This window comes from Komagataella phaffii, chromosome 2 (assembly GCF_000027005.1).
Source record: "Komagataella phaffii GS115 chromosome 2, complete sequence".
NCBI classification, from domain to species: domain Eukaryota; kingdom Fungi; phylum Ascomycota; class Pichiomycetes; order Pichiales; family Pichiaceae; genus Komagataella; species Komagataella phaffii.
The window spans coordinates 660893-687696 of NC_012964.1; the positions used below are offsets into that span (position 1 = coordinate 660893).

The 26804-nt window shown below is 41.8% G+C and overlaps 16 protein-coding genes across 16 annotated transcripts; 7 read left to right on the forward strand and 9 right to left on the reverse strand.

Moving 5' to 3' along the window:
* Positions 1-5: 5 nt before the first annotated feature.
* Positions 6-1004, reverse strand: PAS_chr2-1_0356 (Esa1p-associated factor, nonessential component of the NuA4 acetyltransferase complex; the record flags this gene model as incomplete). Its single annotated transcript, XM_002491211.1, has 1 exon — positions 6-1004. The coding sequence occupies one exon, from the start codon at positions 1002-1004 to the stop codon at positions 6-8; it is 999 nt and encodes a 332-aa protein (XP_002491256.1).
* A 243-nt stretch (positions 1005-1247) lies between these two features.
* PAS_chr2-1_0357 (Palmitoylated, plasma membrane-bound casein kinase I isoform) lies at positions 1248-2525 on the reverse strand (the record flags this gene model as incomplete). Its single annotated transcript, XM_002491212.1, has 1 exon — positions 1248-2525. One exon carries the CDS (start codon positions 2523-2525, stop codon positions 1248-1250), a length of 1278 nt encoding a protein of 425 aa, XP_002491257.1.
* A 380-nt stretch (positions 2526-2905) lies between these two features.
* Positions 2906-4078, reverse strand: PAS_chr2-1_0358 (Cystathionine beta-lyase, converts cystathionine into homocysteine; the record flags this gene model as incomplete). The annotated part of the gene is made up of 1 exon (XM_002491213.1): positions 2906-4078. One exon carries the CDS (start codon positions 4076-4078, stop codon positions 2906-2908), a length of 1173 nt encoding a protein of 390 aa, XP_002491258.1.
* A 409-nt stretch (positions 4079-4487) lies between these two features.
* Positions 4488-5213, forward strand: PAS_chr2-1_0359 (Hypothetical protein; the record flags this gene model as incomplete). Its single annotated transcript, XM_002491214.1, has 1 exon — positions 4488-5213. One exon carries the CDS (start codon positions 4488-4490, stop codon positions 5211-5213), a length of 726 nt encoding a protein of 241 aa, XP_002491259.1.
* Positions 5214-6023: 810 nt separating this feature from the next.
* On the reverse strand, positions 6024-7121 carry PAS_chr2-1_0360 (uncharacterized protein; the record flags this gene model as incomplete). The annotated part of the gene is made up of 1 exon (XM_002491215.1): positions 6024-7121. One exon carries the CDS (start codon positions 7119-7121, stop codon positions 6024-6026), a length of 1098 nt encoding a protein of 365 aa, XP_002491260.1.
* Positions 7122-7323: 202 nt separating this feature from the next.
* Positions 7324-7997, reverse strand: PAS_chr2-1_0361 (Subunit IV of cytochrome c oxidase; the record flags this gene model as incomplete). The annotated part of the gene is made up of 2 exons (XM_002491216.1): positions 7324-7784; positions 7973-7997. 2 exons carry the CDS (start codon positions 7995-7997, stop codon positions 7324-7326), a joined length of 486 nt encoding a protein of 161 aa, XP_002491261.1.
* A 371-nt stretch (positions 7998-8368) lies between these two features.
* Positions 8369-8728, forward strand: PAS_chr2-1_0362 (40S ribosomal protein S26; the record flags this gene model as incomplete). The annotated part of the gene is made up of 1 exon (XM_002491217.1): positions 8369-8728. The coding sequence occupies one exon, from the start codon at positions 8369-8371 to the stop codon at positions 8726-8728; it is 360 nt and encodes a 119-aa protein (XP_002491262.1).
* A 401-nt stretch (positions 8729-9129) lies between these two features.
* PAS_chr2-1_0831 (uncharacterized protein) lies at positions 9130-10509 on the forward strand (the record flags this gene model as incomplete). The annotated part of the gene is made up of 1 exon (XM_002491218.1): positions 9130-10509. The coding sequence occupies one exon, from the start codon at positions 9130-9132 to the stop codon at positions 10507-10509; it is 1380 nt and encodes a 459-aa protein (XP_002491263.1).
* A 100-nt stretch (positions 10510-10609) lies between these two features.
* PAS_chr2-1_0363 (Subunit VIa of cytochrome c oxidase, which is the terminal member of the mitochondrial inner membrane) lies at positions 10610-10975 on the reverse strand (the record flags this gene model as incomplete). Its single annotated transcript, XM_002491219.1, has 1 exon — positions 10610-10975. The coding sequence occupies one exon, from the start codon at positions 10973-10975 to the stop codon at positions 10610-10612; it is 366 nt and encodes a 121-aa protein (XP_002491264.1).
* Positions 10976-11128: 153 nt separating this feature from the next.
* Positions 11129-12546, reverse strand: PAS_chr2-1_0364 (putative mRNA N6-adenosine methyltransferase; the record flags this gene model as incomplete). Its single annotated transcript, XM_002491220.1, has 2 exons — positions 11129-12105; positions 12204-12546. The coding sequence occupies 2 exons, from the start codon at positions 12544-12546 to the stop codon at positions 11129-11131; spliced, it is 1320 nt and encodes a 439-aa protein (XP_002491265.1).
* A 359-nt stretch (positions 12547-12905) lies between these two features.
* PAS_chr2-1_0365 (uncharacterized protein) lies at positions 12906-13561 on the forward strand (the record flags this gene model as incomplete). Its single annotated transcript, XM_002491221.1, has 2 exons — positions 12906-12957; positions 13017-13561. The coding sequence occupies 2 exons, from the start codon at positions 12906-12908 to the stop codon at positions 13559-13561; spliced, it is 597 nt and encodes a 198-aa protein (XP_002491266.1).
* A 391-nt stretch (positions 13562-13952) lies between these two features.
* PAS_chr2-1_0366 (Cytoskeletal protein binding protein required for assembly of the cortical actin cytoskeleton) lies at positions 13953-17504 on the forward strand (the record flags this gene model as incomplete). The annotated part of the gene is made up of 1 exon (XM_002491222.1): positions 13953-17504. The coding sequence occupies one exon, from the start codon at positions 13953-13955 to the stop codon at positions 17502-17504; it is 3552 nt and encodes a 1183-aa protein (XP_002491267.1).
* Positions 17505-17770: 266 nt separating this feature from the next.
* On the forward strand, positions 17771-19885 carry PAS_chr2-1_0367 (Essential protein required for chromosome condensation; the record flags this gene model as incomplete). Its single annotated transcript, XM_002491223.1, has 1 exon — positions 17771-19885. The coding sequence occupies one exon, from the start codon at positions 17771-17773 to the stop codon at positions 19883-19885; it is 2115 nt and encodes a 704-aa protein (XP_002491268.1).
* A 46-nt stretch (positions 19886-19931) lies between these two features.
* PAS_chr2-1_0368 (Isopropylmalate isomerase, catalyzes the second step in the leucine biosynthesis pathway) lies at positions 19932-22283 on the reverse strand (the record flags this gene model as incomplete). Its single annotated transcript, XM_002491224.1, has 1 exon — positions 19932-22283. One exon carries the CDS (start codon positions 22281-22283, stop codon positions 19932-19934), a length of 2352 nt encoding a protein of 783 aa, XP_002491269.1.
* Positions 22284-22482: 199 nt separating this feature from the next.
* Positions 22483-24857, reverse strand: PAS_chr2-1_0369 (uncharacterized protein; the record flags this gene model as incomplete). Its single annotated transcript, XM_002491225.1, has 2 exons — positions 22483-24744; positions 24807-24857. 2 exons carry the CDS (start codon positions 24855-24857, stop codon positions 22483-22485), a joined length of 2313 nt encoding a protein of 770 aa, XP_002491270.1.
* A 187-nt stretch (positions 24858-25044) lies between these two features.
* Positions 25045-26742, forward strand: PAS_chr2-1_0370 (Component of the Swr1p complex that incorporates Htz1p into chromatin; the record flags this gene model as incomplete). Its single annotated transcript, XM_002491226.1, has 1 exon — positions 25045-26742. The coding sequence occupies one exon, from the start codon at positions 25045-25047 to the stop codon at positions 26740-26742; it is 1698 nt and encodes a 565-aa protein (XP_002491271.1).
* Positions 26743-26804: the final 62 nt, after the last annotated feature.

Consider the following 26804-nt stretch of genomic DNA (forward strand, 5'->3'; position numbering starts at 1 on the left):
CCGACTTATATCCTAGCTAGAGCTTCGTAACTAGGGCTAGTATTTATATAATCGTCGACGAAATACTGCTCAATATTCTTGTGTAACCAGAGTAGTAGTTGGTTCAAAGTCGTCTTGAAGAAATCTAACGATTGGCTATCAATCTTTGTCTGAGAAATTAATGACGGCAACGTGACTAGTAATCTTAAAAGATGTGTTGGCCCGTAGATTGAAGAGTAGTCTAGTGGTTCTGTGGATGTGTTCATCAACTCTTTCAGTTGTTTGCGTTCAAATTGATACAACAAAATGGATGCCAATGTCGTGTTGAAATAGACCCGTAGGCCTTGAAAGAAATCAAGCGTATTGTCGTAGAAGGCACTATGTTTGGCCACTCCCTCCAAAACGAAAGATTGATAAGTGTTGCAAATATCCTTCACTGGGTGCCGTGAAGGAATGTCAACCAACTTGTTCTCTTTTGTTATTCTTTCCCAATCATCGACTAAAAGTTCCTTTAAGGCGACTGAGACAGAAATTTCGAACCCAGCATCTTTCGTTTCCTGTTTCAATAACTCCGGTAGTACACAGTCCTTTATGCGCTTAGGTTTGGCTTTCCCGTTAGCATTCTTTTCCTCTGAGCTCGCTGCTGGGGTTGCGATTAGTTTAGCCTTTAACTTCGGTGTTACGGCTTTTTGAGGTTTTTTCAGTTTTTGCATTGTCCGATTTCTAAGATCCTTTTGTAGTTGTAAATTATCTGTGCTCAGTACCAGAAGCCTCTCAACAGTAACCCATTCGTCCCATTTAGGCTTCCAACCTTTATAATGCACATAGAAGCAGGTCTTTCCCATAAAAGCTTCAGGAAAATTAGAGAATCCCTTCGAGTCTATCTCTTCTTTGCCCTCGGGACCAACAATACTCGTAGAATTTGCTTGGTGAGTTTTTAATATCTTTGCCTCATAGAGTAGAGGTCCATGATATGCCAGACATTTCCCATTTATCTCCAATTTTGGCGGGTTTGGTTCCTCCATTGGAAGTAAATGTGCGGGTAAAATGTATGAAAGAGTCTGTGAACGCGACCAAAAAACATGTCCCTTGCGTCTACTGTGATATTTCACTCTATATAGACTTTACAACCATTCTACATAAATGCACTTGTAATATACATTAAGTACCAGACTTGTGAGTAATGGATTTATATATAGTTGGTGGTTTGCTGCTTTGAAATGACGTTACGTTTCGGACCCAAGAAATTAACTCCGTAGTGGAAAAACCTACCAGCAGCAACAGTATGAATGAGATCTCTCGGTAGTTTCAGCCTGTTGGCGAGCATAATTATTAGATCCATAGTTAGATCCATAGTTGGGGAACTTGGAATCAGTTAGTTTCTTATCAGTCCTCTTCCTCTGTGGGAGATTGCTAACAGGAGTAGGTCTATTCTTCTTGGGCTGCGAGTAACCATTTAGGTTTGTCTTCTTGTTGGTTGCCCAGTTCCACCCTTTCCCATCATTAAGCCTCATCCAATCGTATCGAAGGTCTACCGATGGAGCTTGGGAGGACGAGGAAGCTGGTGCAGGGGTAATAGGCTCTATACCTTCCGTCTCGATTCGCACCACTTCATTCATCAACCCAATTAAATAAGCATAATCAGGAGTATCCTCAAACTTAAGGCTTCGAACATACTCCATATACCGGCGAAATTGTGGTGGAAACCCTGCACATATTTCTTCTAATGGGGTATTTCTTTTCTTCTCTCCTATCTTTTCGTACTTTTCCTTGTTGCTGTTAGCCTTCAAACCTTGCCAGGGCAATTCTCCTTTCAAAAAATAAAGGAAAACGTGCCCCAGACTTTCCAAATCATCTCTTCTGGACTGTTCCCTTCCTAAATGCGTGTTGATGGACATGTATCGAGCGGTGCCACTCAATGCTTTCTTCTCTCTATACGGAATATGTTTTCCAGTGTTTGGATTTCTGTATTGCTTCACCATTCCAAAGTCAACCAAGTAAATCAAGTTATCCTGACCCGTTCCTTCATAATCACCAATGAGGAAATTGTCTGGTTTGATATCTCTGTAAATCAACAAATTATCATGCACTAAACGGATTCGTTCAATCATCTGACGAGCAATCATAGCTACTGTCAAGTTTGAGAACTGTCTTCCGCACCAATCAAACAAGTCCTCCAAGGAAGGGCCTAAAAGTTGAATGATCAGTATGTTATAGAGCCCCTCGTTGCCAAAATAATACACTTTGGGTATTCCCTCATACTTGACCACATCCAGGTTCTCATCGTCTGTATCTTGACCTCCCAGCGAAGTTTGTCCTTGTTGATATCTTCTATGGTATTCAATGCGACTGTTGAGTTGTTTATAGGCAGTAAATTCATCTTTCAGTTGTGGAACCTTGGTCTTGCGAGACTCAAACTTGATTGCAACAGGCTGATTGTTCCGTAATAGATCATACCCTTTGAATATGACGCCAAACGAACCTTCTCCAATCTTGACGTCGATTCTGTAGTGTGATGCTACAATGTTTGGAGATTGGGCTGACATGGTTTATAGTTCCCTGCAATATCGTACTCTACAGGGGATGCCGTTCTCTCTACAGGGTTTAGTTGTGTTTGCGCGTGTGTTGTGGGCCCATACAACTAAAACGTTGTCTAATTAATTGTCGTTTGAAAGATTGGTTGTGGTTCCAAGGAGGGCGGGTTGTGCTACATATTCGTCGTGTATTGATCATGTCTACGAAAGATAGTGGTAGCGCGGATATGCGAGAGGAGCTAAACCTAACGGCCAGCCAGAGTTTCAAATTTCACCAGTATTTCCGCTTACGAAGGCCGGAAAAACGTTCAGAAGAAAATAAAAGAAAACTTGGCGCACTAGCGTAGGAAGTTTCAGATTAATCAATTTTTCTATCTAGTCTATCAGAGTAATTATTGAGCGGGAACGCTAATTCCTCCTACTCTCAATGCAGCGGCCAGGTCCTTGATCAGGTCATTGACATTCTCGATTCCCACACACAGTCGAACCAGATCCTCTGGAAGGTCTCGTTCAGCACGGGTGTCAGGATCGATCGAAGCATGCGACATTTGGCATGGTAGGGATATAAGTGAGTTCACACAGCCAAAGGATACCGTGATACTCCAAATCTTGCACGCTTCTATGATCTTGCTTGAAGTCTCAACACTTCCAGTCTCAAAGGAGAGAACTGCTCCTGGACCCTTCGCCATCGACTTGTGCAATTCATATTGAGGATGGTCTGGCAATGCAACGGATCTCACTTTGAGTCCTGGAACGGTGATTAAGAATTGAGCGATCTTGATTGCGTTTTCCTGTTGTCTCTCAATACGTAATGCCAAAGTTTTCAATCCCCTCAATAGTAGCCAGCAATCAAAAGGCGCTAGACCACACCCGGTAGAATTGATCACAAAGTAAAGATCCTGGGCCAGTTTTTCACTGTTGGTGGCCAGCACTCCCGACATGATGTCATGGTGACCATTTAGGTATTTGGTTGCACTTTCGTACTGAATATCCACTCCAAGATCTGTCAAAGGAGACATCAGAACTGGAGACATCATCGTGTTGTCAAAGACGACGATACAGTTGGGATTGATTTCATGCGCATGTGCTGTGATGCTTCTGACGTCCACCACCTTAATCAGTGGATTCGTTGGAGATTCCAAAAAAATCATACGAGTATTCTTTGTAATCTTTTGCTTCATTAGTTCAGTATCCGTGGTATCGTAATGGTTAACGATAAGTTGTTTTTTGTTCTTCAAGAATGTTAGTAATCGGTGAGTTCCACCATAGAGATCGTCACCTGCAATGACTTCGTCACCTGGATCCAGCAACCTGACTATGACGTCCAGGGCACTCATTCCACTGGAGACAGCAAATGTCGCCTTTGCACCCATAATTCGACTTAAATAATTCTGCAACGTCGTTCTTGTCGGATTTCCAGATCTTGTATAGTCATAAGCTCCCATATTACTAAGAGAGTCCTGCCTAAACGTTGCAGTCTGGTAAAGGGGAGGGTTACATGAGTTGTACTGGTCCTCAAATCCGAGACGGACTAACTCTGTCTCAATGTCGAACTTTTCCTCCATTTCTTCTTAGTCCCAGGAGTGAAGTTTTTGATCTAAGATGAAATTTATGTATTAATGGGATTATAATATACGATGCGATATCTTCTGAACGAGTTATCACTCATTATCACGCAAACCGGGGTTTCATTACGGTTTTGGGAAATTTCGGCGGAAGTGCTTGCAAAATCGGGCAGGATCCGCGAGAAAACTCGTGAGCTTATCAGGGAGAAGTCAACTTTTTGCTAAGTACCCTCGAGATACACCCTCGGTTATGTTCCTAGATACCTCGGATCTTTATGCTTGTGGGGTTTGGTTTGGATGGGATGCCCTGGATCGTGTGCCAACCAGCTCGATCCCTCCTTCCAATCATTGTGAAGTAAAATAATCCAAAAAAGTACTAGCTAGTGAAGCACCTTTCTCCATAAACATCATGTCTCTATTAAGATTGTTGCCCAAGGCTACCAAGCCTCTACAGCAGAGAATTGTCACTGTGACTCCTAAAAGATTCTCTCACATGATCTCTGTTCACAGAGACACCCCCAAGGACAACCCTGAAATCCCATTTGAATTCACCAAAGAGAACCTAGAGAGAGCCAAGGAAATCATTGCAAAATATCCTCCTCAATACAAGAAGGGAGCTGTGATGCCCCTCCTAGACTTGGGTCAACGTCAACTTGGATTCACGTCCATCTCTGTTATGAACTACGTTGCCAAGTACTTAGACATGCCTCCTATGAGAGTTTACGAGGTCGCAACATTCTACACCATGTACAATAGAAAACCCATGGGTAAATACAATGTTCAAGTCTGTACCACGACTCCTTGCCAATTGTGTGGATCCGATGGCATAATGAAGGCTATCACTGAACATTTGCAAATCAGGCCAGGCCAAACGACCCCAGACAACCTTTTCACACTGCAAGAAGTTGAGTGTTTGGGTGCATGTGTCAATGCTCCAATGATCGCTGTTAATGATGACTTTTACGAGGACCTGACTCCAGAAAGAACCGTTGAGATCCTCAAGGGGTTTCAATCCGGCGATATCCCCAAACCTGGTCCAGCTGACAGACACAGCTGCGAGCCTCACAGTGGACCTAAGGTTTTGACAAACGAGACTCCTTACCATGTCAAGGACTTTATTAGAGACGATCTGTAAATGATTTTAGAGGAATAGCACGAATAAAGGAAAAAGCAAGAAAACATCAAATAGAATAAGAGAGGAAGGATGATGACCAAGACTGAGAAGACGAAGAAACAGAACGAAAAGATAGAAATGCCAGAGGCTAGTGCAACTATTTTATCATTTATTTATTTATTAATCATTGAAAGTAACTCGATTGACTAAATACAAAATTGTATGGCTTTTAGTAGGAAAACTGTAGAATTTCCTTTACAGGATGTAATAGGAAGTAGGTCACTTTTTTGCCTGATGATACTTGATCTATTAGGGGTCTATAACAGTAATCATGATCTATTTTTTTGGGAGTGCTGAAACAATGGATATCAACTTTTCAGTAAGGATTTCATTGGTGTCTTTTATACTTGAGTATTGGAACACTGAGAAAAGAAAGAGAAAACCCAAATTATTATTGGCCAAGATGTGTGAATTGAACCCATCCGTTTCATATGTTTACAATAAAGTGTCAAAACTGACGTAACTAGGCCAAATCGTTACGCATCGTGAACCATCAACGGATAAACCTCAATCTTTAGCATCTGCCTTTCATTCTTAACACAGTTTTGATTCACACATGATCAACTCGTCGTACCACGGAATCATCAAACCAATTTAAAAATCAGCTCAATTGTATGAAAGTTCTCATCCCGTGCCTGAAATGCTCTCTCTCTTGAGGTTAGACTGACTACCAAATGATAACCTGATAAGCATCAAAAGATTGTCGCGATAAAGTATCGAACCCTTAATAGATAAGTGAACCAAAATAGACTCCATGGTCGCTGAAAATGATCAGTTGACGCGGCTAAGGCCCTCCTTCCCATATAAAATAACATCCTGGATGTTTCTTAAACAGAAAATGGAAGTGTCGTTGAAATTCTCTACCGTGGATGATCCAATATGAGGAGTGAGAATTACGTCCTGTCTTTCTATCAGCTCTCTGCTAACAGCAGGCTCCTTGGCATAGACATCTAATCCGGCAAAAGACAATTTTCCAGATCTCAAACCTGCCAACAAATCATCCTCATTCACAATTGTGCCTCGTCCAACATTAATCACTCGGGACCTATGAGGAACTAAGTCAATTATCTCCTTATTGTACAAATTTTCAGTCTCACTAGTACCAGGAAGTGACAACACAACTAGATCAGCAACAGGGGCAGCTTCCTTCAAAGAAGCATAATACTTTACTGGAAACAACAACTGGGCTTCTTGCTCTGAAGAAAGACGAGTTCTTTTTACATAGCTGATGTTCATTCCAATAGCATGCAACCTTTTGGCGATTCTGGAACCAATGGAACCAAATCCAACAACAACTGCATTTTTCCCAAAGGGTGTCAAAATGGGTAAAGAATCACCCAATCTATGGCCAAAGGCATAATCAGAGCTGTCTGTCGAGTTCAACACCACCTTACCCGTCTGTTTATCCAGGGAAGCACTTTGAAGAAGACTTCTAGTTTTGACGGTGTGCCCAGACTCTCTGAAATTATCCTCAAATACCTTGAAGTATCTGAAAGATTGCAAAGTATGGTATAATACCAGATCAGCAACCTGCTCTGCACCCAAAGATGGACAATTGTACAGCTTGATTCCGCGTTTAGCCAGCTGCTCACTACCCCACCCATCGAGTCCAACTGAACAACTTGTGACAAGTTTCAATGAATCAGGCAATGCCTGCACTATATCCTCGGTCAACCCACCCACTGGATGGAACCCTAACCAAGACCCGTAAATTGCCACCACTTTGGAAAGTTTCCCCTGGAGATCTTCCAGAAGAGTTTCCTTAGATGTTATTTTATAATGGATACACTCAAACTGAGCAGAAAACTCATGAAACTCTGGCAGATCCCTGTTAGGTTCTCCGATAAACAATACTTGAGGCTTAGACATGACTCTTAATAAAAACAGGGAAGTAATTTGCGAATTGATCCCCTCCTTTATGTAATTGATGGTAGAGATCTAGGGGAAATGGCGTTTATTTTTTTTCGTTTCCTTACATCATTTTGGTCTGAGATCGCATAAATAATTTTAACTTTGATCGTTTTTAACTTACATATGTGATATTCATTTATATCTACTTTGACTTGTGTATCTAATGATGGTGTGGTTTTCCGGATCCCAAAAAGTTAAGCTTGTAGACGGAACCGCACTCCCAACATCTTGCATTCTTCTCAGTGGTGGGCTTCAACCATTCGATGTTATGAGAATCGGCTGGGACACCAGTGCAACCAACATAGCGGTAGTCATCATAGGAGTCGATCAAGATTGGGTCCTTCATGGTACCCTTTCTGACAGCTTCCAAAGGTGTTTCGTCGAAAACTTCGATACCTTCCAGTTTACCTAGCAATTCGTATCTTTCTAAACCAGTAGCTTGTTCCAAATCGGTGGGAACTGTTCCTGTCTTGGCACCAGGACCAACCAGGTTCTCAAGGCCTTCCACCTCAGCAATGGATGTGGCAGTCTTGAATTGCTTTGGGGTTTGTTGTCTCAAGATGGAAGCAGTGGAGAACAGACGAGATGCTGGTCTAACACGAGGTAAGCATTGACGAAGCACTATAGATGTTAGTAACGTGATACTTTAGGACAAAGGCCTATCAGATTAAAAGTTCATGTGTGCTGTCAACCTGTGGAGCTTGGGGTGGGTGTGGAACTTACTGATAAATAATTTCCTTGTGGTATCAAGTGAAAGGAACAGTTAAGTTGAGATAGCTTAAACAGACGAAAATCATCCTATTTCAAACTAGTGTGAATATCGCGCTTCCTCATTGGTTGATGCTCCAGCAGCTCTGCTGATGTAATATCTGACGTAATCAATCTGATGTTCAGGTGTTTTGACTCAGAGGTGCAAGGGTGTTTATTTGAGATTCTCGAACTATTGTGACTGTTGTGATGAAATATACCGCGAGCTCCACGTAATTGCGAGATCTAAAGGAGTTTTTCCTTGCAAAGTCTTCGCGACACCTTGTAAAGAAAAAGGTTTTGTTCCTAATAGTCGCACGTCCTTATTTTTTTCTCTCTCACCTCCGGCACCTCACGACTTAGGGCACACGCGCGTTTTTTGGCACTCCCTCCCTCGATTCCTCACCCAAAATTCCATCAGTTTGAAAAATATCTTTCTCCATCAACCAACAACCAACATGCCTAAAAAGAGAGCTTCCAACGGTAGAAACAAGAAGGGTAGAGGACACGTTAAGTTTGTCAGATGTTTGAACTGTGCCAGATGTGTTCCTAAGGACAAGGCCATTAAGCGTGTCACCATCAGAAACATGGTTGAGGCTGCTGCCGTCAGAGATTTGTCTGAGGCCTCTGTTTACGAGGAGTATGCTCTTCCAAAGCTTTACAACAAGCTGCACTACTGTGTTTCCTGTGCTATCCACACTAGAATTGTCAGAGTCAGATCCAGAAGTGACAGAAGAATCAGAGCTCCTCCTCAAAGACAAAGATTCAGCAATGACAGAAGAGTCAACCCAGCTGAAGCTGCCAAGAAGGCTTTGTAGGTGTAGTGTAATTCGAATATGAATCATCAGTTATTGGAAACTGTAGAGCGTGTTTCTTTTAAAGGGAACCTCACATTGACTCGTGGTATTGTAAGCTAGCTCAGTTCTGGATTGTTAGACAGTTCTAATGCTGGTCCTAACAAATGAGTTTTTCTCGCACCTTCGTAGGCGGCCTCGGTGGCCCCCAAGCACTGGCCCTCCCATTCCGATCCTCCCACTACACCTTTCTCTCGCACGGCTATCACCCCATCTCTCTACCGTGCTCCGCCTTTGCCCTTCCACAAATAATCTCCGCCCCCCGCGCCCACCAAGGCATCCAACTTAGCGAACGAATATTTCTCAGACGGGGGAGAGACGTTACCTATCTTCTCCAGCAACGTAAACTCAACACGAAAGGGAGAATGGAAGAACACAACTGGAAGTTTTCACAATGCTTTGGTGACAAAGGTGATGTGGAGACAATTACAGAAGCCGACATCATTTCGACGGTGGAATTTGACCATACCGGCGATTTTCTAGCCACCGGTGATCGAGGAGGCCGGATTGTGCTATTCGAACGGAACGAGAGCAAGAACAACTGTGAATACAGATTCTACACTGAGTTTCAAAGCCACGATGCTGAATTTGACTATCTTAAGTCATTGGAGATTGAAGAGAAGATCAACAAGATTAAATGGCTCAAAAGAAGCAACACGTCGAACATGCTGCTAAGCACAAACGACAAGACCATCAAACTGTGGAAGATCTTTGAGAAGCAAATAAAGATGGTCAGTGAAAACAATCTGAGTGAGAACTCTAACTTAATGAACACAGGGAATGAGACATTGTCGGCCGCCAATATAAGTTCCAAGTTGTTGTCGATCAACAACTTGAAGCTGCCTAGATTGACCTTACATGATACCATCACTTCAGCACAACCCAAGAAGATTTATGCCAATGCTCATGCCTATCATATCAATTCCATCAGTGTTAACAGTGATGGAGAGACATTCATATCCGCAGACGATCTACGTATCAACCTGTGGAACTTGGGTATTGCTGACCAGTCTTTCAACATTGTTGATATAAAACCAGTTAATATGGAGGAGCTCACGGAGGTAATTACCAGTGCTGAGTTCCATCCTGAAAATTGTAATCTTTTCATGTACAGTTCGTCGAAGGGGACCATTAAGTTGGCTGATATGCGAGTATCGTCACTTTGCGACAACTATTCCAAAGTTTTTGAAGAATGCATTGACCCTACAAACCACAATTTCTTTACAGAGATCACGTCGTCTATTTCTGATGTTAAGTTCTCACCTAACGGTAAGTATATCGTATCAAGAGACTATATGACAGTGAAGATTTGGGATGTTGCTATGGAAAGCGAACCACTCAAGACCATTAATATACATGAACAGTTACGTGACCGCCTTTGCGATACCTACGAAAACGATGCCATATTCGATAAGTTCGAAGTCCAATTCTCTGGCGACAACGACTCGATCATGACCGGAAGTTATAACAACAACTTCATGATTTACCCTAATGCTGTTTCATCTTCGAGCAAGACCGTTTCCGAAAACGAGATCGTGCTACAGGCTGATAAGTCAGCTTTCAAAGCCAAGAAATTAAACAGCAGACGTAAGGAGCCGTCAAACGGTCTTTCTATGATGCGCAAGGAGATGCAATTCGACGATATAGACTTCAAGAAGAGCATCCTCAACTTGAGCTGGCATCCACGCGAGAATAGTGTCGCAATTGCTGCTACGAACAACCTCTACATTTTCTCTACTTTGTAATAAGACGACTCCACATCATCCTACCAAATATCAACCAGTAAATGTAAAATCATACGCTGTGAATTTATCTTCTACTTAAAATAATAAAAAGGGATCATGCTTACTCTTTGACGTGTCTGTTGACATCTGGGTTCCAGAAAAGAGTTTTGTCTCCGTCACCCCAGAAGAAGTCAACTCTTCTGACATTCTGGTATGGATACGCTTTTGGCCATTCTTCATCAGATAAGTGGCGGTTGTGGGCTCTATGCTCAGCGTGCTCAGCTTCAACGAAGTAGGTGTTTACGGCAGTTAGGGCAATGGCAGGAAGGGCAACGAAGTAAGAGATCTTCTTCCACAATGCAGTGGTTCCCTTGGAGTGGTGATAGACATCGTCCAAGTGCTTCTTGAAAGCTTGAGCTTTAGCTGGGTCACCCTTGACAGTGGTGAAACCACGGCGACCGATAGAACTAGCTGCTGTTCTGAACATGGTTTGTGTTTAATGTGGTTGGTATGATAGATCGCTTACCTATTTGATGTGTGGTGAGATTTTTAAAGCAACTTTTTATTGGTTCTCACATAGTGGTCAAGGCACGACTCCTACTGAAGCACTGACATAACTCAAACGACCCAGGAAGTCTTTCTAAATGAGATCTTCAACGACATTGTTACCTTCTAGTTGGTTTCCGATTGTTAACCATCCCGGTCTTACATTGTGTTGCTTGCCAAAGATTTCTAGTTTGCGTGCATGTTCTCCCACCATTTTTTCTACCATTACATATAACTCGTCTGGTTTTCGACCAGTTTCTCTTGTTGAGGCTAGAATGATGTCGTCGAACAACCCTCTTTGAAGCCATGTGCATCTGCCCTTGATGCCCACTAACAGATGTTCTTTTGAGTGGTTTAGCCAATGACCTGTACGTCCAGTACAGATGTTTCGTCCCAGTTGATTTGTTTTTACCCAGATCAGTTCGCTTGATACAGTGTAACCATTTTCCAGTAGCCAGGCTCTCCCGATGCTAGTAGACCTTACTGTAACCCAAAGTAAAAAGATGCCCTCGTCTTGTATCTGATCAACTGGAATCTTCAGTAATTCAGTTTCATTCGATTCAATGGAATTTGTGTGAATGTTCCAAGGAGGATCTGCTATTATCGCAGCAAACTTACCCAGTCTGTTGAAATTAAGCTTTCTTACATCACAATTGATCCACTGTGCCGGCAGCTGTTTACACAATGTCTTGCTGATTGGTTCTCCTTTGGTGTAACTGGCTAACACTTCAAGTGTTGGGCTATTGGGAGGAGGGGGCTTATTAGCTGCTAGGGTTGGAACAGTTTGATAGTAGTGCAGATATTTGCAAGTTTTCAGCTTATGGCATGTATCAAGGTACGAACAGTCGCCCAATTTAGGGTCTGTATGCGATTTGATAATCGGTACAAAATGGATCTTGGTTTCAAGACACTTTAGCAACTGGGTCTTTCGACTTCTTTTCAGAGATTCGGCACATCTATCGATATCGATACCTGCTAAAATTTCTGCATGCTTGGATTGATTGCAGATTTCGAATGTTGGTTCTTCTTTGGTCTCTTCTTTCATTTTTTCGTTAGAAAGTCTTAGAGCTCCTGATGGTTTGCAAAGCAGAGACATTAACTCGTTTAATTCAGAATCTGCTGGCCTGTACTCTAACAGTTCATTGAGCTGTTGCAAATTGCTTTTTTACGTGGTTTTTTCTTGTTCTCCTTAAGATCGGTTGATACATTCAGACCAGGCAGATTTTCCTCCAGGATTTCCAATGCTAGACAGTTGATGTTTTTTATTCTGACTGAACAATTATAAGACTTGGACTGATCCTCAACATCAGTAAGTGCTTCTGCATAGAATTTGTAGATATCTGTATCGAATTCGAGTGAGTTCGATAGTTTGTTGACTCTGATTAGCCCCGCCAGAAATTCATGCCATCGTAGAGTGCTTTGGAGACGAAATAGACTAGATACGTTTCCTTCCACCGGAAACCTCAATAGTGAATTTCCGTATCCGAGAAGTAAAGGCAATATCGTTTCCATTATCAACTTTACTGTACAAAGATCTATAAAGAATTACATGGGATAAACAGCCTATATATACCTTGTTAATTTGATGTACTATTTGACATGATATTTCAACTGGAAATCGATGATAACCGGAAAATCCCCAAAAACCTTACGATGTCGACAAATTGAACAATTCTAGAAGCTATCCGGGGTGGATGTTTCACCAGATCAACTATACAATAATACGGTTACCCCATACTTTCTTGATAGAGTTTAGCTCAACAAGTTCATTTAAGGTTGCACCTCTACACCAACTATGATTTACCGAGGAACACAAATATGTGGAGTTTACTGCTTGAACTCTAGTCACACATCTCTTGAGGGACAAAGTAATGGGGTTATTGGACTTGGAGCAGCAATTGGCCTTTTATAGGGCATATCATTGTAAGTTGTGTGCCATTGATAGAAGAACAACGAAATTCGTTACTAACCGCGTTGCCTAGTCAATAAGGTGAATGTAGCAATTCACTTGGTATTTGTACCAACCATTCTCTTCAGCACTGTGGGGTTCTTATCTGCCATTCCTTTGAATCAAATCACCCCATTTGATTTATCAGGAGTACCATTTTTTGGAAAGTTGTATAACTTGGGTGCCTTTTTGATTGCGTCCTTTAGCATCTACTACATCTTGTTGGACCGACTGGGACTTGTATTGACCCCCCTTTTGCTTTTGATAAGCTACTCCATCAGCACTCTGTATGATTTTTATGATAAAAGTGAGGTGGTAAAGGGCTCTCTGGTTCTTTTTGGCATTGGATGGGCTGTTCAATTCGTAGGTCATGCTCTATTTGAAAGAAGAGCTCCGGCGTTGTTCGACAACCTGGTTCAGGCTTTGGTCCTGGCTCCATACTTCGTCGCATTTGAAGTTGTGTTTGCTCTTGGGTTCAGGAAGGATCTCCAGAAAAAGATGAATAACCACGCAGGTAAGCTGATGCTTGAATTTCGAACTAGGGAGAAGGGTCACCCTGTCGTCGAAAAGACCGACTGATTGCCCTATTTGTTCTATTTATTTAATTGGTTATGTAGTTTGAGTTTATGGCTGAATGATCTTCATTTTACCAACAGTGTAGCTGGAGCCTGTTATTGTTCAATCCTGTAATTATCAGATCCAATCAAAGTCGTGCATTAGCGAATACCATCTTGATTCCAGCATTGAAATTGAGCTCTGTCCTCCTGTCAGCTTTGAAAGAACCCTGCTAGATTTGTTCATTCATCACAGCTAATCTTACTTTATTATAAGCAAGCACCCTCCTCTTGGTTTGTGGTGTTTGATTGTTTTGATTTGTCAGTCCCTTTTTGAGATAAATTTTTGATTGTTTATTTCCGACGGACTGCAACGCCAGATTGGGAAATTTGAATCATTCTCACATTTTCCAACCATGACTTCGGTATTTTTGGGTGTTTATAGAGCCCTATTTGATTACCAAGCTCAAAATGACGAAGAACTAACTGTGCATGAGAATGATCTACTATACGTATTGGAAAAGTCCGAAATTGATGACTGGTGGAAAGTTAAACAACGAGTTATCGGAGTTAATGTCGAGGAACCAATAGGTCTGGTACCCAGTACTTATATTGAGCCTGCTACACCTATCGGGTCAGCTGTTGCACTGTATGATTATGACAGACAAACAGAAGAAGAAATTACTTTCAAGGAGAATGACACCTTTGACGTGTACGACACCGACGATCAGGAGTGGATCTTGGTTGGCCTGAACAATATCCATTTTGGTTTCGTGCCTGCAAACTACATACAAATTTCTTTGGGTACGACGGCACCTGCTTCTAACAATCCACCAATACTTAGTCCCGCCAGCTTCCCTCCACCTCCTCAACGGATCAACAACTCCTCTGTTCCCTCTCTCAAAGATGCTGAACCAGCAAGAAATCTAGAGGACGATAATGCTTATGAAGAGGAGGAAGATGTACCTCCACCAATGCCAACGCGACCAACTGCCACTACAGCTACATCTAATATCTCTGCTCCTCAGGACTCTGAATCCGAAGAGGAACCTTCTAGTAGTAGCAGAAGGCCAAGTGGCCGTTCAAGGGCGGATGATGATTTTGTAAAAGGAGACTATTTCACTTGGGATGTTCAGGAAATTAATGGCCGCAAAAAGAGGAAAGCTGTCCTGGGTATCGGAAATGGTAGTATTTATGTCCAAGCAGAGGGACATTCTTCTAAGAAATGGGATATCAGGAATTTGACAAATTTCAGTAACGAAAAAAAGCACGTCTTTTTTGACTTTACCAACCCCTCGGCATCCTATGAACTTCATGCAGGCTCCAAGGACGCAGCAGATGCCATCCTGTCAATTGTTGGTGATTTGAAAGGTGCTTCTTCAATGCGTGCTTTGAAAGAGGTGAAGGCTGCATCTTCTGCCCCAAAAACCAAGACTGGTAAAGTCAGTTACAACTTCGATGCTGAAAGTCCCGATGAGTTGTCGATTAGGGAGGGTGATGTTGTCTACATATTGAACGATAAAGAATCCTCTGAGTGGTGGATAGTTCAGGACGTTAATACTAACAAGAAAGGTGTTGTTCCAGCTAGCTACATAGAGTTGATTAGCGGGGGTGGATCTACTTTAGCCAGCATTGGCTCTTCTATTTCCAAAGGTTCTAAGAAAGCTTTTGGATCCTCCAGAAAACGTAAGGAAAAAGAGCGTAAGCATTTGGAAGAGCAACGTGCCGCTAAAAGAGAAACCGAAAGGGAACGTCAAAGACTTCGATCCAAGGAAGAAAGGGATAGGCTAAGAAAGTTAGATGAAAAGGAAAGAAGGAAAAAGCAAAAAGCTACTCCACAGGATGAAGACCAACCCGAGACTAGCAAACCTAATCCTCATAGAGTGCGTACCTGGATTGACAGTTCAGGATCCTTCAAAGTTGAAGCAGAGTATTTGGGAGTTGTTGACGGTAAGATTCATCTGCATAAAACAAACGGTGTAAAGATTGCCGTAGCGGCTCCTAAGTTGTCACTAGAGGATTTAGAGTATGTGGAAAGAATCACTGGAATGTCGTTAGAAAAATACAAGCCAAAGCCAAAATCTAGTGGTTCCTATTCCAGACCTTCCAAAAAGCCATCCTCTAGAGAATCTTCACCAAAGGAGTCCAGCCGCTCCGGAGTTAAACAATCAGTTCCCAAGATTGATCCTCCCAAAGACCCAGATTATGATTGGTTTCAATTTTTCTTGGGTTGCGATATTGATCCGAATAATTGTCAGCGATACAGTGTGGTTTTCATTAATGAACAACTGGATGAGAGTAGTTTGCAAGACCTCACTCCATCCCTACTAAGATCGCTAGGGTTAAGAGAAGGTGATATTTTGAGAGTTCAAAAATTCTTGGATAACAAGTTTGGTCGAACCAAAGCTCAAGAATCTGCTACCAATGGTGGTTTATTTACCAAGAGTGATGGTACATTGAAGAACAATAGGTCCACTGATGTTCTAACAAGTACAGTTGTAACGCGAGAAACTTTAAGTCCTACTAAGGCCGAGGCTAAGAGCAAAAGAATTGATGACGAAGCATGGGCTCTCAAACCCGCTGCCGAATCTAGCTCTCAAATGGATCAATTCTCCAGACCTGTCAGTGCAATGAGCAAACAATTGACTGGATCCATACAAGATCTCGTCAACTTGAAACCTTTGGGGGACAATGCAAACAACGCTTCGGTAGCCCACAAAGCTGAAACACCAAACACTACCCAGGACAAACCTTCTGCTCCTGTCTTGGAACCTGTGAAGACTGGAGCTGCAAGGGGACCTGTGCAAGCGCAACCAACAAGTGGTGGTTTCGTCACTGCACAACCTACTGGTGCTCTAGTTGCAATGCCTACAGGTTTCATGCCCATTACGATGGTGCCCGTAAAGACAGGAGGAACTATAGCTCTTCAACCCACTGGTGGATTCGTTTCGTTGCAAAGAACTGGTGGGGTACTTCCGCAGGTTACAGGGGGACTTGTTCCCGTTCAGACTGGTGGGTTAGTAATGCCTCAGACCTCATTTGGTGTAACTCCAACTTTGCAGCCAACAGGAGGGATTCTACCTGCTCAGAGGACAGGTGGATTGGTTCCTGTTCAAAGGACGGGGGGGCTAATTCCCGTCCAACAAACTGGAAGATTAGTTCCTGTTCAACAAACTGGAGGATTGATTCCTGTTCAAAGGACTGGAGGATTAGTTCCCGTTCAGAGAACTGGAAACTTACAACCTGTACCTACAACCTCTTTTGGAAGTCAACCAACAGGAACTTTTGTGCCTCAATCTTCCTTTGGTAATCAGTTGGCCACCAATTTGAATAACCCGCAAACCACATTCGGCTCTCAACCAACAGGAGGTTTCCCTCAGACATCATTTGCACAAAATCAGTTTAGACAATCGACAGGAGGTTTCCAGCAGACCCCAATTGTGCAACAAACAGGGGGATTCCCCCAATACTCCGCTGGACAACAGACGGTAGGATTCCCTCAGAACTCTTTTGGACAGCAGACAGGAGGAATTGCCCAAAACTCATTTGGACAACAGACAGGAGGTTATCAAACAGGTTTTCAAGGAAATGGATCGATTCCAATGCCCCAGTCCTCATTCGGTGCTTCAAATCTGGGATTCAATGGTGCTACGCAGCAGAACTACAACATTGGCATGGGCCAATCTTTGCCAGCAGCTTCTATCCCTCCCCTTCAACCCTCTTACACCTCATCACTCAATGGAATGTCAAACATGCTTCAGAACGTAAGCATCTCTCAGCAGCCACAACAAGCCCAGCCAATGACGACTTTTGGAGCACCTGTGGCCCAGCCTCCGTTACAGGCTCAACCAACTGGCTTTGGTTTTGGTAACTCGCCCTATGGAGGTCAGAACCCACTCCAATCTCAGCCAACAGGTAAAAGAGCCAACTTATCAGCAGCTACCGCAGACAACCCATTCGGCTTCTAGTTAGGAATGTAAACCCCATTGAATAGTATCAGCTCTTCAGTTTCCCCGACGCATATGCTTACATAATTTTCGTTTCCCTTGACTTGCATTTTGCATTTTGTACATAAGATCGCGCATTTTTAGTTTACCTTTCTCTAAACTTTGGAAACCTGATCTGTAAACAAACCTAAACTAAGGCTTTCAACATCAATTTCTTATTGTTTGAAGTTATCGTTTTGTATGGTAATTACCAAGAAGGGCCAAATTGATTTTCAATTAGTAAAATCATGTCACAAGTAGCGCCTCAAAGTGGCACTCAGCCCACTGAGCAGGAGAACTTTGACTTCTGGATTCGGATGGCAACTGACAACAAGATCACCTCAACGAATAGCTGGAATTTTGCGTTGATAGACTACTTTCATGACTTGACGGTTTTGAAAGAGGGAAATAGCATCAATTTTCAGAAAGCTTCTGCGACTTTAGACGGGTGTGTGAAAATATATTCTTCAAGAGTTGATTCCATCGCTACAGAGACAGGAAAACTGCTGAGTGGTCTCACGGTCAATAAGTTGAACGAAAAGCAAAATGAAGAGAATGATTCTGAATCAGATGAAGACCCAATAGAGAACACGCAGGGTGGAGATGATAGGAACGAAAATAGGCCAAAAGCCAAGAAACGAAACACAGCAGCGGTCAATACATTGGTTGAATTTTCCAAATTACAGACAAAATCTATAGATACAGAACTGACTGTTGATCCTTTATTTAAGAAAGCGCTAACGGATTTTGATGAAGGAGGTGCCAAGTCCTTATTGCTGAACATTCTGAAAATTGATAGAGATTGTCGAATAGTTTTCGATACCAGTAGTGAACGAACAATCCAGACAAATGAAGAAACACAGCCGCTAGATATGAACTCGAATGACAGCATAGAAAACAAAGAAATTGATGTAAATCTACTGCGGCGCTTTCTACCAGATAATCTTGATAAGCTTCACCTTTGTCCGTCAGCACCTGAAATCGAAAAAGTACTCGATGAGGGAGCGGCCCCTACCACACTATTACAAAGAATTGAGGAAGACAATGCTCCAGATGAAAATGAGGACAATTGCTTTTCAGGACCATTGATGGACATGGATGATAATTTCAACGAGATTCCCACAATTGTGCACAATAACATCACTTCAAAATACTCACTCTTCTCAGGGAATGAAGAGTCGGGGCCTAATATCACACTTAACAGACTCTTTGATGAAAATTTCGTTTCCAGAACCGTGGACAGCGAAGATACCAGCAACGTTCACGAACACAACGTACTGGATCATTTTGATAATATGCTGCGTAAAACGTGGATGGGTCCACAAAATTTCAAGATAGCACAGCTACAGTTAAGACATGAAAGAACTCCTCAACCTGTCAACACTGGGATACCAACAGAAGATTCAAATGACTTGCATGGTACAGTGAAACGAAGGAAGAATGAGTTTACCATTGATTTTAGTACTGAAGATGACATCGAAGATATATTTGAGTCTTCTGATAACCTTCTTATGCCCAAATCAAACTGGTTTTCTGAAACACACAATTTACTCCCTGATGACAAGAATTTCACGACTAAGAGAATGATTCACCTCTTCACCAAGTCAGATAAGGTGATAAATAGTGCCTTGTTCCCCAAGAAAAAGAAAATGCAACAACGATCATATGAAGATGAATATCAGCCAGCAGACGAAGAATATTTTGCTAGCAAGTATGCCGAAGCCAAAAACAACAGAGTCAAAAACTTGATTCAAGATGATCTAAAAGAGATCCAAGAATCTTTTGACGATCAATACGTGGGCAGTCCTCATGGAGATCGCCAGTACCAAGAAGGCGAAAATTTTGACAACGAACCTGATGACTATGCTGACAATAACTTTAATGACATGGATGAGGCCGCGGAGGATGACTTCAACCCTAGTAACCTTTCTTACTCCAAGAAAGGAGGATTTGGTTCTCAATTGGTAACATCTGTGGGGAGGTTCAGACCATCGAGTATAAATTTTGCAAAAGTAAGCAAACGTGTTGATGTGAAGTTGCTGAAGGACAATTTATGGGAGACATTAACCTGGGCAAAGAGCAATATATTTCAAAAACCTTCTCAACCCTCCCAACCTTCTCAAGAGAATGATGATCCAGATGATGAGGAGGAGCGGGTGATTTCCGAGGCTGAAAACGAACCCACCCATTCTGAACTAAAATTTACCGACGTGGTGAAACAAATGACACAAAAATACTCCAACGAGGAAAAGAATGAGATATCAACTAGTTTCTGTTTCATTTGCCTTTTACATCTGGCAAATGAGAATGGATTGACAATAGAGAACTCGGGAGATCAATCAGACTTGATTATAAAGAACTAATGACATGAATATTATAAATGGATGCACTAAATAAATAATTACTACTTTACCATTCTTGAGCTTTATTTCCGTAACGGCTTCTCTTGGTACCTCTGGCTGGGACGATTAGTTTGGATCCTCCTTCAAGGAAAGAGAATCTATCTCTTCTCATCTCTTCGTACTTGTTGATGAACTCCTCTTTTTGGAGAGTGATTCCAATATCATCCAGACCATTGATTAAGCAGTGCTTTCTGAAATCTTCGACTTCGAAATGTTCTACAAGAACTTCCTTATCGGGGCCTAAAATCTGTTGGTTTGGAAGATCTATGGTAAGTTTCTTTCCGCTTGTAGCAACAGGGTATAGCTTAGATAAAATAATATCTTGATCAATTCTGATAGGGAGTAATCCGTTCTTGAAGGAATTGTTGTAGAAAATATCACCAAATGATGGAGCAATGATAGATCTTATACCAAAATCTTTCAGGGCCCAAGGAGCGTGTTCTCGAGAAGAACCACATCCAAAGTTGTCTCCGGTAACACAAAGGATGCTAGCAGATCTATAAGGCTCTACATTTAAAACAAAGTCAGTTTCAACGTCTTTACCCTGGTCATCCTTCACAAAACGTAATTCATAGAACAAACCAGCTTTTAATCCTGTACGTTTGATAGTCTTTAAGAATTGCTTTGGAATAATTGCATCCGTGTCGACGTTGGCCTTATCTAATGGAGCAGCGATACCCTCAACAGTTAAAAACTTTTCCATTGCAGCTGCAACAGCTGGAGCTGAAGTTTTTAGGGGAGTTTCTTGAACGGTGTGATCAGGTGGAGGTATGTCCTTAATTTCATCTTCTTCTAGTTCATCCTTAGATTCACCCTCAGCCAGAGGCTTCTTTTCATGCTCGTAAACAGCGTCCTGTAATTCAGCATCCTCTTCACTTTGAATTGCAATCTTGGGTTGACTCTTGTCTTCCTTGTATTCAAACTCTCTGATGTCAACAAAATGACCAGCTATACCAGCTGCTGCTGCCATGGCAGGAGACATCAAATGTGTTCTAGATCTAGCACCTTGACGACCTTCAAAGTTTCTGTTTGAAGTGGAGGCGCATCTCTCTTCTGGGTCCAGAATATCAGGATTCATTCCCAGACACATAGAGCATCCGGCCTCTCTCCAGGAAAACCCAGCCTCTTCAAATATCTTGTCCAAACCCTCCTTTTCAGCTTGTAGTTTGATCAAACCAGACCCTGGAACAACCAGAGCTAGTTTAACATTGTCGGATTTCTTGTGACCTTTTACCACTTTGGCAGCAGCTCGCAGATCCTCCAAACGAGAGTTGGTACAAGATCCAATGAAAACCTTATCAATCTTGATATCCTTTAGTGGGACATTAGGTGTTAATCCCATGTAAGATAAAGCTCTTTCCATTCCCGACTTCTTGATAGGATCTTCAACCTTCTCTGGGTCTGGCACAGATGCGGTAATTGGCAGAGCGTCTTGAGGAGATGTACCCCAAGTGATAGTAGGAACAATATCTTTGGCCTTGATCACGATTTCATAGTCAAATTTAGCACCTTCATCAGAATATAAAGTCTTCCAATAGTTTAGAGCCTTGGTCCATTGCTCTCCTTTTGGAGCCAGGGGGCGTCCCTCGATATACTTGAAAGTAGTCTCATCTGGTCTGATCATACCAGCTCTGGCACCGGCTTCAATTGCCATATTACAAATAGACATTCTTGCTTCCATAGTTAGATCTTCAATTGCCTTACCAGCGAATTCAATGACACTACCAGTACCACCTGCGGTACCAATCACTCCAATAACATGTAAAACTAAATCCTTAGAGGTGATACCTTCGTCCAGCTCGCCCTCGATGGTTATTCTCATGTTCTTTGATTTTGCTTGAATAATTGTTTGAGTTGCCAGAACATGCTCAACTTCAGAAGTTCCAATACCAAAAGCTAGAGAACCGAAGGCACCATGCGTGGAAGTATGGGAGTCACCACACACAACCGTAGTACCTGGCAAGGTGAACCCTTGCTCAGGTCCTACAACGTGGACAATACCTTGACGGCTATCTTTCATACCAAAATAGGTGACATCAAAGTCCTTGACGTTTTGCTCTAATGTCTTCACCTGTAATCTGGAGTCATCCTGCTTAATGAACTTGTCCAAGGTAGTTAAGTTTTTTCTAGAATCCGTTGGAATGTTGTGATCTACTGTAGCAAGTGTGCAATCTTTCCTTCTGACTACTCTACCAGCATTCTTAAGACCTTCGAAGGCTTGTGGGGAAGTAACTTCGTGGACCAAATGACGGTCGATGTATAATAAATAAGAGCCTGATTCATCTTTGTGAACAACATGATCTTCAAAGACCTTGTCGTATAAGGTCTTTGGATTTTTTATCTCTCCAGTGGAAGGCATTATGATTTGTACCGTTTGTGTTCCCTTTAAGAATTTTGACGGGTCAAGGATCAAATTTATATAGTTTTTTCTGTATAGGATGACTAAACTTTGAGTGCTCCGCTACCGGCCCGGTACCGGCAAAAATTAATTCAACCAATGAAAAACTGGCTCGATGTAATTACGCTCGGCTAGCAGTTAGTCGATGATATACACGAATTCATGCTAAATAATGATATAGATTTCTCTCCTTGGAATCACGTTCCATGTATTCTTTCTCCAACAAAGATTCAATTCTTTGCTTGATTAGAGACGGCGGAGGACTGAACCTGTTGGCCAATTGTTTTATTGTCTCGTTCATCAGGTTGTTATGCGTAAGGGTCTTTCGGGCCTTCATTATTCTAACAATGGCCGCATCGGTTTCGAATTTTCTATCCTTGTTAACCTCTGTCAGTGTAGAGGACCTCTGTTGGTCATTTTCCAGCTTGCTTGCTGTAGAAACAGTCAACACCTTGATTTTGATCTGGGGCGACTGAAACTTCTCATTTATCTGAAAAATATCTTCCGGATTGATTTCTTTGGACATGGGTCGTTTCACTAGTAAACGAGTTTTTGGGGCAACAGATATGGACAGTAGCTGCCTTTTAAGATCATTCTCAGGAATCTGTAATTCTTGGTGGATCTGCGCATAGGTATATTGGGCCTTGTAATCGGTAGAGAATAATGCAAGTATAATTATGGCACTGTACGTGGGCATGTTGACCTCATATGTTTTACGGCCATAAGTCATGCGCATATCAACAGTGCCAAAATTAGGAGCCCAGTTGAACTTTCGGTTTTGATGCTTTTGAGCATAGAATGCTGCGTATTGTTCCTTAAGGTTGAATAGTATCTCGGGGAACTGAACGTTGGTTTCAGTCAAAGGTAATGGCCAAATCAAGTGAGTTAACACGTTAACATCCATAGAAACCTTCTTATTGTTATTCAACGGGAGTATATCATCCTGCTGTAACTGTACTTGAAACTGCTTCGATTCCTCTTTAGAGATATTTATATCTCTGAACATGCTGGACAGTTTACTTACAAAGGTCTCGCCAGCAATGCTTTTGAACTTTGAAATCAAGTTTCTCTCAATGTCATAAGAATTAGATTTGGGATTTAGTAGTCTTTTCGCCAAGTGGTTCTTGTAGTATTTTTCAAAAACATCCTTATCATGGATGAAGCTGAAAATGGCCACTGCTTTAGTTAGAATCTCTTCGGATTCATTTTCAGACTTCTCTTTTAGTGACTGTTTGATAAAATGGTCAATGTATAGGGATAAATACTCGGATATCCGTTTATTGGCATTGAGTATCAACGCAAACGAAGCATCGATAGTCTTGGCGATATGGATGTCTCTGTTGAAACAGTTTTGCAAAATCCTCTCATACACATCCCTTTGGGTTAAAATGGATTCAATCCAAATAGTCACAAAGTGAGTCGTTGCCTTCTTCTTAGGAGTATCAGGACCATCTGCAATAGTTTTACTTGTTGACTCGTCCAATGCTTCTCCAAACGAAATCAGTAATCGTTTTAAATGAGTTCTCAATATGTGATACTCTTCGTCTATTCTCCCGATCAACTTGTAGAGACTATTCAATTCAAAGACAGACTCTGCGGCAACCCACTTGCTCAAACCCTCGTTCTCAAATGCTAAAACGGCTTCTATATTCGTTGCAATCAAAGCTTTGTCCATTAGTTCTACCAGCTTCGGCAACGTTGAGAGTGGCAAGTATAATGCTGTTCTGTTTTGTTCTTCTTCGATGAGACGAATAATATTGTTGATGAACAACGACCCGTTCTGTTCCAACAGAAGTTCGGAGCTAACCTTTTCAAAATATAACCTACTGTCTTCCAAAAAATCGGGTTCCACATATGTGTCATAGTAGTTACCTGCCTCGTCTGGCAATGATTCAAACATAAAAATAATGTTCTTGATGAGAAACTTATCGACAATCTTATTTGACCTGATTTCATCAATTGATTGCAATAAGAGCCCAATGATTTTTTTTCCAACTATATTATCATTCGGTAAAATCACGTAGTCCCTGAACAATTGTAACCCTATATCATAGATCAGAGGGAGGTGAGCCTCCTTGACGTATACCCGGTCAAGATACATGGCAAAGTCACTAATCATTCTCATTGATAGTAGATGATCATTCCATTCGGTACTCATATTCTGCAATAGCACAGCTTTGTCAATTTTGTCGTCTTCCATAAACTGAGTCATCCTCGGTCGAACGTCATTCTCGAGATGACTTTTGATAGAATTGTAGATATTATCGTACAAGAACTTCCCCTGTTTTCTGAGAACCAAATTGTACGTTTTTCTGTACAACTCTTCAAATGACAAGGTGGACGCATTCTTTTGGTATATCTGCTTGATCGCTTCATCTAACTGTTCCCAGGATTTTTCATAATCAACTTGACTTAAAAAGGCCTATAAGGTTAGCACACATTTCCTAAATTTCTTCGTTTTGATCATGTCTGCCTAATACGCACCTTTTTTGGCGTTCTTATTTTACTCTTCCGTATTTCGTTTCCCCCCAGCATTACAACTAGTGGCAACTCCAAAGTGGCTCAGTTATCTAGGAGATCAAGCGATCCTATCAGTTGGAGGTAAATGAAGGCGCGCCAACACTCAATCGTTGATTAGGTAACTCCAGATTGTTCTTCCGTTTTTCTACTTCACCTCGCAAGACAAAACAGACACCGCTTTAATTATCTTCCAAACGCCAAGATGTCGTCTGATATCCTGGATGTCCTCTCTATTTCTGGACGATCGAATTTGTCGAATCAGAAGAAGAAAATCACCAAAGATGGACCTACAAAAAAGAAGAAACAAACCGCTATGAGTCGAGAGTTGTTCAATCTTATTGGCCAAAACACTCCTCCTTTAGCAGTTGAAAAGACCGTTAAGTTCAAAGAAAAGCTGAATGTCAATAATAAGCCTACTCCATGGAGCTATGTGGAATTTAGTAACGATGCTCGTGAATCCAAAGATGGGTTGAAGTTGCATCATTGGATCAAAGGTTCATCAGAGCTCGCCAAAAACTCGCCATACTTGTTTGAAAAATACAATCAAAAGATTCAAATCCCCTCGTTTACAAAAGAGGAATATGATGAGTTTTTGAAAGATCTTGACTTGGAATGCCGAGAGAGAGAAAAAAGGGATAAGGCTTTGAAAGAACAGGAAGCAAAGGAAGCTGAGAAACTTGAGAAAGAGAAGGAAAATGACAAGGAGAGAGTAAACGGAGATGAACTTGGAAAAGAAGAGGACAATGCATCAGATTTTGTACCTAAGAAAGAGAATGTAAATGACCAAATATTACCAAAAATTGATGAACCGCAAACTAACAAGAAAGACGACATGGAATCAACTGAGGATGTTTCAAAATCAGATTCTCAGGAGGTTTCAAAGGACGTCAATCCTTCCGAAGAAGTAGAAGCATCGTGGGACTACGATGAAACAGTTCATTTATTTCAACTCTGCGAAAAATGGGATCTCCGTTGGCCAATAATTGTTGATCGATATGAATATGACGAGAGATCCATGGAAGAGTTAAAGGAGAGGTTTTATAAAGTTTCCGAGAGGATCCTACGACACAAGTACAGGAATGTTACAATGGATGATAAGACTTCATTACTAGTTCAAACTTTAAGCTCGTTTGACAAAAGGAGAGAAACAGAGAGAAAACAATACTTGAGAAGACTGCTATCCAGATCTCCTACTGAGATAGCCGAGGAAGAATCGTTGGTTATAGAGGCAAGAAAGTTTGAATTGGCTGCAAAGAAGATGTTAACTGAACGTGCTTCCTTGTTAAGGCTGTTGGACTCTCCTCAGTCTACTGGTTCCATTTCCCAGTACTTAACTTCTCAAGGCCTTACCCAACTTTACAATACGTTAATGTCTGCTGACAGATCTAAGAGGAGAAAGGTTGAAACACCGACGCCTCCCCAGATTCCTCCAGGTGCGTCGTCCTCTTTACACCGAACATCCATGGACCTTAAAAGGAAAGCTGCAAAGAAGATTGGTCCGAATGCCCTGTTGGAAAATATCAAGGCCACTGGCAATTCAGTGCCTCCCAGCGGCAACGCTCCACAGAGCGCTGCTATTGAACTTATAAACACGAAGATGACTCCAGAAGAAAAAGAAGCATACGGAATTAAGATCCACCAAGAGAAGCTTCAGCCCGGTGTGAGCTTACGGTCCGCCAGACTACCTACATTCAAGCCAGCAACTCAAGCGAAAATTGTTGTTGTACTGAATGAGCTAGAAGTTAGCCCTAAGCCTACCATCCCCACAGCAAAAGTTGTTGCTCAGTATGATAACCTATTACAAACAATAAATGTTCTACTAGAAACTAAGAAGCAGGTGAACAAGCTGGAAGTAGAGCTTAACCTTCTCGAAGGGAAGGAAGAAGATAAAGAATCATAGCAACAACTACTTGATATATTAAAATAGAATTGTCATTAGTATAATATTAGTCATTCTATGGT